At 49.0% G+C, this 11,072-nt stretch overlaps 1 protein-coding gene across 1 annotated transcript in view; it reads left to right on the forward strand.

Annotated features, from left to right (window-relative positions):
• Positions 1 to 9,837, forward strand: part of LOC137417223 (E3 ubiquitin/ISG15 ligase TRIM25-like) — a 49,310-nt gene extending 39,473 nt beyond the window's left edge. The window contains exon 8 of the mRNA XM_068103058.2: positions 9,244 to 9,837. Within this exon, the coding sequence (XP_067959159.2) occupies positions 9,244 to 9,776 (533 nt within the window). The 3' untranslated portion in view covers positions 9,777 to 9,837. The remainder of the gene's footprint in view (positions 1 to 9,243) is intronic.
• Positions 9,838 to 11,072: the final 1,235 nt, after the last annotated feature.

The raw sequence follows: 11,072 nt of genomic DNA on the forward strand, positions 1-11,072 counted from the left end.
CGAAATCGTGCCACAGGTAATCAATGGAAGGAAAGGACGGAGGCGATCGGATTAGGGAATCCCAAGGAAGAACAGGGTGAATTTATTTACAAACCAAATGAAGAGGAAAGGAAAGAATGTACAAGAGAAGAGGAAGAAGCAGGACACAGGGAAATCTTACCTATACAGTCTTACTTAACCCCAGGACAAACAGACAGACTTACACGGGATGGTGATGGGTAGGGGAGGAAGGTCCAGGCAGATGGTTGGGCGTTGAGGTCCGGCTCCAGGTGTCAATTCGTACCGGGGCGAAAACCGAGGCAGGCAGCGAGCGCGTACCGTTGGCGCGCGATCGGACCTTATATATGGCGGGGGGGGGCGGGGGGGGGGTAGTCCTTCGCACGTTCGTATGGATCAGCTCCTTCGCAGTCCTTCGCAATAACTCAAACCAACTCGACTCGACTCGCCTCGCACACCACCTTCTCTCCACTCATCTGCCGTCTCTCCTCAATCATCTGTGTCACGCCACTCAACCCATCTACCTCATCTGTCCAAGGGCGCCGCGCTTGCACTTATATAGTGCCCTTCAGGCAAGCCACGTGATCTTAGGCTCCGCCCACCGGTGAGCTCACCTCAGCACTGGTTGGTCAGCGAGGACTCACCAGCTCCGCCCTTGATGGGTCGTCGACAGGGCCACGCCTTATTCCTGGCACTCCGCCCCCTTCTTCTCCAAGCTGACCGCGTGTTCAATGGCATTTGAATGCAGTGAACGCTGCTAACAAAACCGAGTGAGAGCATTGGGAGGGACAAGCCCCGTCTGTAGGTGGGCATGATGGAGTAGCTTGGAGAGAGAGAGATTCGAATGTGATGAATGGGGCCTACCTTATTTGATTAATGCAATGCAGATTCAACTATTGGGAACACAGCCTTAACTAAACACATACTAAGGAAATAACTGAGAAGTTCCTATGGTGTCCTACGTGTTGCTGTGGCCTATCTAGGGTGCGACCCCCCCCCCCCCACCCGCCAGTTATTATTTACAACCTTTTAATGATGGGATATTTACAAGAGTTATTATTTACAAGTGAGGGGTTCTCAAAACCGCAACACTGCACCCTCCTTTCCTCCAGGCACGTCCCGTGCCGACAAAACTTTCACTTAGTGTGACACTCAGGTGTAGTAACCCTTTACTTTTAACCTCACCCTGAGTGCGACGGTTTTAACAATTAAGTATGTCCCGCCTGCTGCATTGCATTCTACCTAACAGACTCATGCCCACAGACTAACCAAATTGCGGAATGGTCTTGAAACTAAACATAAAGCCGGTGGGGAGCATTATTTACAAAAACACTATTAATTTGATTATTTACAACACGAACCCAGGACCTGTCTTTTTGGGAACAAAAGCAGAACTTTTGAGAAGAAGGAAAAATCATTGCCATGCACTGCACTGATACACCATACCGTAAGCACCAAATTAGAAAATGCACCAAAAAGCACCATCAAGCACCATCACGAAGAAACACCCAAATGAAAACAATGCACAAAACAAACATTTTAAAATAATAAGCAATGTTGCCTTGTGCCGTCTTCTCTGCTGGGCCACTGGTTCTGGTTGATCTTCTTGCTTGCAGTCTATTTAATAATCAAAAAGGGCACACACCGCGTCCACTTTTTATTTACGGCCAGCAGGGCCAACCGAGGTGGTTCACCTGCGTGGCATAGGTGCCACCTTAACCGTGGTCCGTAAGCAAGTGCTGCTGGCAGCAATGACCGGTCCCCAGCAGAGGTGCCAGGCCCCAGAACGTGGGGTCCATATGTGGTGCTATGCCACAGATATATGATGGTCCATATGGTGGTGCTCGGCCACAGAACGTGTGGTCCATAAGCTGGTGCATTAGGCCACAGACATGTGGTCCATATGGTGCATCAGTGCAGGCCGGAGGCAGCGGAGGTGCGGGCACACAACTGCAGTCACCTGCGCACTCCCCCTGGGCCCAAAATAAACAAATCTATGAGTGGGGAAGGGAGGACAAGCACAGCAGCAGGCAAGGGCGCAAGGGTACACATCAAAACAAGATAATGCAACATGAAGGGCGCTGGAGAGCGAGCGGAGAAAGCTCGTCCCTAGCGTTCGTCCCCCCCTGTCGCCTACTCTACCCTTGCCCTTACCCCGTATTTACACATTTACACCTTTACCAATTCCGTCTCTACCCGTCTTGTCCCCCATGTCTCCCCTAATCCAAATTGGTCATCAATCCCTCCTAAGGAGGAAGAGATGGAACAACGAACAATGTCTCCCCCACATCATGATGCGTCTCAACATTCCCAAACATTTGCACAAAATATGGTGTGGAGTCCTGTCACCTATGTGAGCGGATGCGGATGGTGCGAAAAGATTTCCTCCTAACTAACTTCGAAATGACATTAACACTTTACACTACCCGGGGTCTTTCCCTGCCAAACCATTGGCCATTTTACACTATGTGGTTCTAAAAACCAATTCCCATTGACCAAACTGTGGTGCCTACCAATTTGGGGTCTCACTCCCCCGATTCTTCACCCTGTGCCCTCGCACAATTTCGGGGCTGGGTCGTGTGGCTCCCCTAGCAGGTCCGCTCACCTGCACACCTCCGCCACTGCACGTTACCACCCGAGCTTACCTGCTCCTCACCCTAACCTACCTGGGGAAGGCCCTCCGGCTCCCTTACCCCACTACCGCCCTCTCTGGCGTCGGGCTACCCGGGTCCGTCCTCCGGATCCTCGGGCCACATTGAACACAAACTTGGCTCCTAGAGCCTACCTGCGACCTCACCTGGCCGACAGACTAACAGTGGCGGAGTGCCCAAACAACCATTCTCACTAACAGGCCACACGCCCAGCCATTCCACTTTACTCATGCACCAATCAAGCAGTACTCTGCCACTCTCACACCACAGATGTCAATATCCACCAAATTTACCTACTCCCTCTACCTACTTTTAAGCTACCCTCCCCGGGTGTTCGTGGAGGGGGTCCATCTTTCCCCCATCCACTCCTTCGCACCATGCACTCCACTCCAGATGTTCCACACTCCCACTCCACACTGTTCATTCCATGCTCCATTCACTCCAGACCATCTATTCCAGACAACCATTCTCACTTGCACATTCTTGTGCTCTCACACCTGTCGCCACTTGCACCCTCTGCAAGCCCATTCATTCAACACACAATGACACACATCCAATACTCTTGCTCATACACAATTCAAGCTCATACACACATCCTTCATGAGCATTGCCTCTCAATACCGAATTTCATCACTCTCACTACAAACACACTGCATCATCTGGCTACCTATTTCCCTTCTAAGACTCGTACTTCCCGTCATCCCATGAAGCTATTGCACATCCCTCGTCATTATCAACCATCTAATCTACCTACGTCCCCACTACCTGTACAATGTCGCTACTTAAATCTAAAGTCACCTATGGTCATTTCTAGATCCTAACCATTATCCTAACCCTCCCGGGCTAGGTTTCCACCGCCATACCCCATAAAACTACTGCTCATGTGCCCGAGAATGATGTGAGGTGAATGGTGAAACTACCATTCGCCATCACTATCACCATTACTACTATCAGTCCACTACACTACGAGCCTCGGTGCGGGAAATACATTTCCATAGCTCGACTTCGAAAAGCCAGCTATCTGTGCGGATGGTTGGTCTACTGTAGGTTGGGTCCGTCCGGCATCGATTCTGGAGAGGAGGTTTTGTCGGACCGAGATTCCAGGGTCCATCCCGGCACGGACCCTTGCGGTCTCCGGCCCGATGACCCAAACTCACCTGGTCGGAACACCGCCCCCGCCAGGGGCGAAGGTCAGACCTGGCCCTTCTCCCCCGGAATCGCGCCGCTCGCCGCTACAACGCGGCACCGACCATACAGAGCGGAGCCCGGCCCGAATCGTGCACGACGCTCCGTGCAGGAGCGACGCGACTACGATCCCGGCCGGCCCCCGCAGCACACAAAGAGCACCACGCCCCGAGCGCTCGTGTCGGCTACCTGTCAGCCTAACCGCTGCCCCGGTCAGCGTCGATGCCCGGATTGCATTCTCATACCACGCGTTCCGTTCTTTACTCACAAAACCCGGCGCTCCAACGCCTCTCGTACATCCCATACATTCCCTGCACTCTATCACCGCACTCTCTCTCTGTACACACTCTTCTCTCGCACACTCTGTTGCACACCACTCTCGCGCACCTTCTTGTGCACACTTTCCCGGTACGTACTCCGTACCACTCGTGGGTGTGCACTCTTGCACATACCCACTCAGCGCACACCTACCCACGGGTGTGCAATCCCTCGTCGCACACCCAATCATGCGCTCCACAACCAACCCAGGTGTACATTCTCGCACACGCTCCTCAACCATTCCAGGTGTGCATTCTTTCTCACTCGCCACAACCAACTCCCTCTCCGTGTCACTCTCCGTACACTCGGTTTCACACATACACTCCGTATCACACGCCGTTCCACACTCCATTCCACACTCGCGCTCCGGCACACACTTTTCTCTCACACGCGTGCCATTCTCTTTCACAACACGCACCACGGACCTTTTACGAGCGCCCGGGTGCCGTATCGATCCCAAGCGCACGAAAAACCCTCTCGCGCCAAACACTTCCGCAAAACCTCTAAGCACCATATACAGCCCTACTCACCTTGGCGCTTCCTCTTCTTCGCTCCACCACCATCTGCAAACTTTCCATTTGGTTATTAAGCACAGCATCGTGATGTGAATACGGACTTTGGGCAGTTTCCATTTCTTCCTCCCTCGATTTAATTTCTATCTCTGCCATCTCTTGAATCCCGATTTCAACTATTTCCATTTCCTTTTCTTTTTCCGCCGGTGTATATGAATTTGCCCTGTCCAATTTGGCGGCCGTCAGGTTTTTCACACCCCGAGTCGCGATTTCTATACCTGTCCACGTGACTGTGCTTTGCTCAGCTTCGCTTTTCCCGCGCTCCTCTAGCCGTGTTACCTCATCGCGTACCCGTGTGCTTTTCCAGCTTGCCATGCGGTCAATGCTCTCCCCACATTTTTGTATGCGGTTTCCCAATTGCTCCCCCATTCTATGTTCCAAATTACTCAATCCTTCTTTCAATCCCCAAATTTGGTTTCCCACATCATTTCTCAATCCCCCAATTTGTTTCCTCGTTTCGTCCACCCCCAATTGTATGGCTGCCTGCAGCTGCGCAATGAGGGCCTACATGTCCATCCCTCCCACTTGCGCCACGCGTGCGGCGCTCGTCGCCATGTGCAAGGCGCCGCCATTTTGTGCGCCTGCAACCCCCGCGACCGCACCTTCTTCATTCTCCTCCTCCATTACACCCACTTCCTCCCTGGGGTCCTGGGTTGCCTCTAACCCTTCCCCTACCCCGTCATTTTCCTCCACCGGCATCCAGCCGCCTTGATCATCCATGGCACGTCTTTAATTTGGATGTTTAATAAAAAAATTAGGCCGCTCGTAATTTTTTAACCATATGTTTTTTTTTAATATAAAAAATTTGGTTCGGGTCCAAATCCCACTCCTGGCACCAATTGTTGCGGATTCAGGGTCGGCGCTCCCCTTACCAAGGGGGAGTTAATCCCCTTGTCTTTTAAGCTGGCCGTCCCCCGATCCTGGAAACTATAACGCTCCTTTCCGGTCGAGATTGGCCAGGGTGATTGGTCAAAAGAGTCCCAAATACCTGAGTGCCAATCCGACCGCAAAGCAGGGAGATAGCTCCCGCTTGGACTGCAGACAATATGGAAATTGCCAAGCGGTTTAGCAATCCGAAGCCCGGGCCGTTAACCAGAAGACTAAACCCGATTCTGAGCGGTTTCTGAAATCGTGCCACAGGTACTCAATTGAGAAAGGACGAAAGCGATCGGATTAGGGAAACCCAAGGAAGAACAGGGTGAATTTATTTACAAACCAAATTAGAAGAGGAAAGGAAAGAATGTATAAGAGAAGAGGAAGAAGCAGGACACAGGGCAATCTGAACTAAACAGTCTTACTTAACCCCAGGACAAACAGACAGACTTACACGGGATGGTGATGGGTAGGGGAGGAAGGTCCAAGCAGATGGTAAGGGAGGAAGGTCCAAGCAGATGGTTGGGCGTTGAGGTCCGGCTCCAGGTGTAGACTCGTACCGGGGCGAAAACCCGGGCAGGCAGCGAGCGTGTCCAATTGGCGCGCGATCAGACCTTATATCTGGCGGGGGGGGGGGGGGGGGGGGTTAGTCCTTCACAAGTCCATATGGATCGGCTCCCTGCGCAGTCCTTCGCAATAACTCAAACCAACTCGACTCGACTCAACTCGCCTCACGCACCACCTTCTCTCCAACTCTCTGTGTCACGCCACTCAACCGTTCCCTCACTCCTCTGTGTCACGCCACTCATCTGCACTCCTCTCATCTGTATAAGAGTGCCGCGCTTGCGCTTATATAGTCCGCTTCCAAATCAAGCCGTGCAATTTAGGCTCCGCCCACCAGGAAGCTCACCTCAGCCATGGTTGGTCAGCGAGGGCTCACCGGCTCTGCCCTTGATTGGTCGTTGACAGGGCCACGCCTTATTCCTGGCGCTCCGCCCCCTTCTTCTCCAAGCTGACCACGTGTTCAATGGCGTTTGAATGCAGCGAACGCTGCTAACAAAACCGAGTGAGAGCATTGGGAGGGACAAGCCCCGTCTGGAGGTGGGCATGATGGAGTACCTTGAAGAGAGAGAGAGAGAGAGAGGTTCGAATGTGATTAATGGGGCCTACCTTATTTGATTAATGCAACGCAGATTCAACTATTGGGAACACAGCCTCAACTAAACACAGACTAAGGAAATAACTGAAAGTTCCTATGGTGTCCTACGTGTTGCTGTGGCCTATCTAGGGTGCGACCTTTAACCTTTTAATGATGGGATATTTACAAGAGTTATTATTTACAAAGTGAGGGGTTCTAAAACCGCAACAGTATATAAGGTGTTGGTAGTCAAATAAATAAATATATAATATATGATATATTTATTTATTTATATATAAAACATTTATATATAATTTATATATAAAAATATAAAACAGATCCTTGCAACTTCAGACCAATGAGCCTGTTCCCAATTATCAGCAAAGTCATGGAATCCATTATTGCTTCGGATATCAAATCCTTCCTCTTCTCCAATGGCTTGATCTCCGATCATCAATTTGGATTCAGACCAGGTCATTCTACTCTGGACATGCTGCTTCTGCTGTCTCAACAATGGATGGAGGTCCTCAATGCCAAACAGGAAATCAGAGCTGTCTCCCTTGACGTATCACGTGCCTTCGATACGGTCTGGCACCCAGCTTTGCTCACCAAACTCTCCTCCTATGGTATCCATGGAAATCTCCACTCATGGCTTGCGGACTTCCTCTCTGGTCGTGGTCAACATATGGCCCTGAATGGATTTCTCTCATCTCCCCTTCCTGTTCAGGCTGGAGTTCCCCAAGGCAGTGTTCTGGGCCCTGTGCTTTTTCTGGTCTTTATCAATGATCTCTCCGACTCTCTGGGAAATCCTCTCTATCTCTTTGCTGATGACTCCACTCTCTGCCGCTCCATTCCTCTTCCCTCAGATCGGCAGTCTGCAGCCTCCTCACTCTCTGAAGACCTGAACAAAATCAGACTGGACAAACAAGTGGAACATGTCTTTCAATCCTGACAAATCTCACACTCTTACTATGTCTCTTCGAAAAGACCGACTGGACAACCCTCCCATCTACTTTCTCAACAATCCTCTCCAAGAAGTTCTGTCGCTCAAGCTTTTGGGTCTCACTATCTGCCATGATTTTCTTGGGAAAACCACATTTCCAAGCTGGCCTCCAAAGCTCGTCGCCGACTGCGCATCCTCCGTCGTGCGAAGTCTTTCCTTGCACACCTGAGCTCCTCACCACATACAAGGCTTTCATCCGCAGCTCAATGGAATACTGTTCTCCCCTATGGGCCGGTGCTCCTGCCTCACACCTCGCTCGGCTTCACGCTGTTGAAACCAAAGCTTTCAGAATCATTGGAATCTCCCGCGAAGAAGCTATCTCCGAGGGCCTTTCACTCACTCACCGCAGGCAGGTAGGTGGTCTTTCTGTCTTCTTGCGACTCCTCTCCGGCCTTGCTCCCCCAGCTCTCTCTGTGCTTTGTCCCCCAAATATTCCTGCAGGTCACACAAGATCTACCAGCAACCCTCTGATGGTTAAACTGCCGAAATCTAGGCTCTCTGCTCACCTTCACTCTTTCACTCCTCTTTTCTCCCACCTCTGGAACAAACTCCCACACTCCCTTCAATCCCACTCCTCCCTCCAGGTCTTTAAAACAGCTGTTCACCACCATCTCTTATCTTCCCCCATCCAAAACCTTGATCTTTTCTTCCCCCACTAATTCACCCCAGATCTACTTTGTTTGAAATTCCAACTTCTTTCTTGGAAGTCCTTGCAGTGTCTATAAGTTTTATACCTCTCCCACCTCACCCCCCTTTCCCTTGCCTCTCCCCCCCCCTCCCCCCAGAGTCCTCTCCCTCCCACAGATCTCTCGATGTCCCTCCTCTCAAATGTTGTGTTTGTGTCCTCTCCCCTCTCTCCCCATCTTGTCTACCGCTCCCCATGTTATATGTTTTACGTGTTGGTTTGTCTTTCTGTGTGATTAATGTTAGCCCTTTCACGAGCCTCGATCTTGTATACAAAAAAAAAAAAAATTGTTGGTAATGAAGTAAATAAATTAATAATATAGGTTGTTGGTAGTGAAGTAAATAAATAAATAATAGAAGTTGGTGGTGGTGATGTAAATAAATAAATAATATAAGTTGTTGGTTGTGAAGTAAGTAAATAAATAATATAAGTTGTTGGTAGTGAAGTAAATGAATAAATAATATATGTTGTTGGTAGTGAAGAAAATAAATATAGAAAAAAGTTGTTGGTCGTGAAGTAAATATATATAAGTTGTTGCTAGTGAAGTAAATATATATGTCGTTTGTTGTGAAGTGAAGTAAATAAATAAATAATATAAGTTGTTGGTGGTGAAGTGAAGTAAATAAATAATATAAGTTGTTGGTGGTGAAGTAAATAAATAAATAATAGAAGTTGTCGCTGGTGAAGTGAAGTAAATAAATAAAACAATTGTCAAAAGTTTTTGTGATAAATGTGATTCCCAAAGTTTATAAAAACATAAATGTGTTTGTGTTTCTGTCCGTTTGTCTAACAATGTCCGTGACCCCGTGTTTTGTGCGCAGATGGACGGACCCCGAGTCTGGACCCAAACTCTGCACATCGATTGTTCGAGATCTCCCGCAGCCTCAGGACGGCGACTCGAACCGTGTTCGAGAATCCATACCCGAAACATCCTGATCGGTTTGATTTTCACACACAAGTTGTTTCCCGTGAGAGTTTCTCCTCGAGTCGTCATTACTGGGAGGTCGATGTGAGGTCGTGTCGTTTCTGCAGAATCGGGATCTGTTTAAACTCCATGGGGAGGAAACGGAGAGGTAGAGGTTGCATGTTGGGAAGGAATCCCGAGTCTTGGTGTTTAGAGAAACGTGATAACGAATACTCCGCATTTCACGACGATCAATGTAACGACCTGTCCGTGCCGCGGGATCCTGAACGGTTTGGGTTCTTCTTGGATTGCGAGGCGGGAGAGTTGACGTGTTTCGGGGACTCGCGGGTCCTGTGCGTGTTCGTGGGAAACTTCATGGTCCCCGTTAAACCCGCCATTGGGGTTTTGAATGATGGTGATTCCGTTCATTTTGTACGTTTAGTGAAATAAACTTTCATCATGAACTGATCCCGTTATTTTGGGTTCAAATCAATAAAATCATTTACTCGTTCATGACGTTGTGATTACTGATTAATGTTTATATTATAATAAAGTTTATATAATTTTAATAAGTTCATTGTTTATCTTATTTGGTGTGAAATGAACTTTAACCTGAACTCTTCACTCTCCTCACGATACAATACGGATTCTTCTTCCTCAAATGTGCGTTTCATTCAAATATTACTTTTAAACCAATGTGAAGATCTATTCTGTCGATAACAGGTGCAATCAATGTGAAGATATATTTAGAGGTACAACCAATGTGTATATATTGTAACGGATTTGGGAAACCGTGCACTTTGTGTAATTGATTGTAAATATACCCCCTTGTAAATAATGTAATGATTCTTTGTAAATACCTCCATTTGTGTAAAGGTCAAGGGTCGTCCCCTGGTTAGTCCACCGCACCACGTAGCAAATCATAGGATCTCTCAATAGTTATTTCTTTATTATGTGTATCAGGTAAGTCCATGTCTCTAATAGTTGACTTTGCGTTGCATCGAATTAAATAAGATAGATCATCCCTTTTCAATTGCCCCAAAACGCTATTGCCAACAGCATTCGCCTCCATTGCGCACGTGGTCAGCTCGAAGAAGAAGGGCTTTGCCCGCCCATCGTCATCAGAAGGTGGAGCCAACAAAGCCCTTGCCGACCAACCAAGAATGAGTGGGTTTGGCTTGAGAGGGCGGAGAAAGAAATATCGAGCAGGTTCGTGAAGGTTCCAGGGCGTGGCTATATAACCCGTTACGGGAAGCCCCCCACAGAGAGGGTTTTGAGGGAGGTGCTTGCGCAAGTGGCGGTTCTGCTGAGAGAGCTTCGGAGACGCATGGGAAAGAGAGTGCAGGAGGTGGAGGACGCATGAGAAAGCTGCCAGTGTGAAGCCGAATACGTCGAGTCACCGTTTACTCACTTCCAGCCCGGAACGTGGAGCTGCAGCGGACGTCGTTGCCGCGTTTTCCCGCCGCACCTTCCAGCCCTGCTGTTCTGCACGGACCCTTCTCATCCTGCCTGCCATTCCCTATTCGTGTGAGTCTGTTTGTTCTGTCCTGTGGGTATAAGTTAAGCTTGTTTTTAAGAATTGCACTGTGTCTTCTTTCCCTGTAAATTACATTTCTTTTCTTCTCTTCTTTGGTTTGTGTAAATCGTAGTTAATAAATACCTGTTCCTCCATTCTTTGATTTCTTCTTTCTCATCCGATCGCTTTAGAGATTTCCCCATTGAGTTCCTGTGGTGCGATTTCGGCCA

This window comes from Myxine glutinosa, chromosome 1, assembly GCF_964187855.1.
Source record: "Myxine glutinosa chromosome 1, kmMyxGlut1.1, whole genome shotgun sequence".
NCBI classification, from domain to species: Eukaryota; Metazoa; Chordata; class Myxini; order Myxiniformes; family Myxinidae; genus Myxine; species Myxine glutinosa.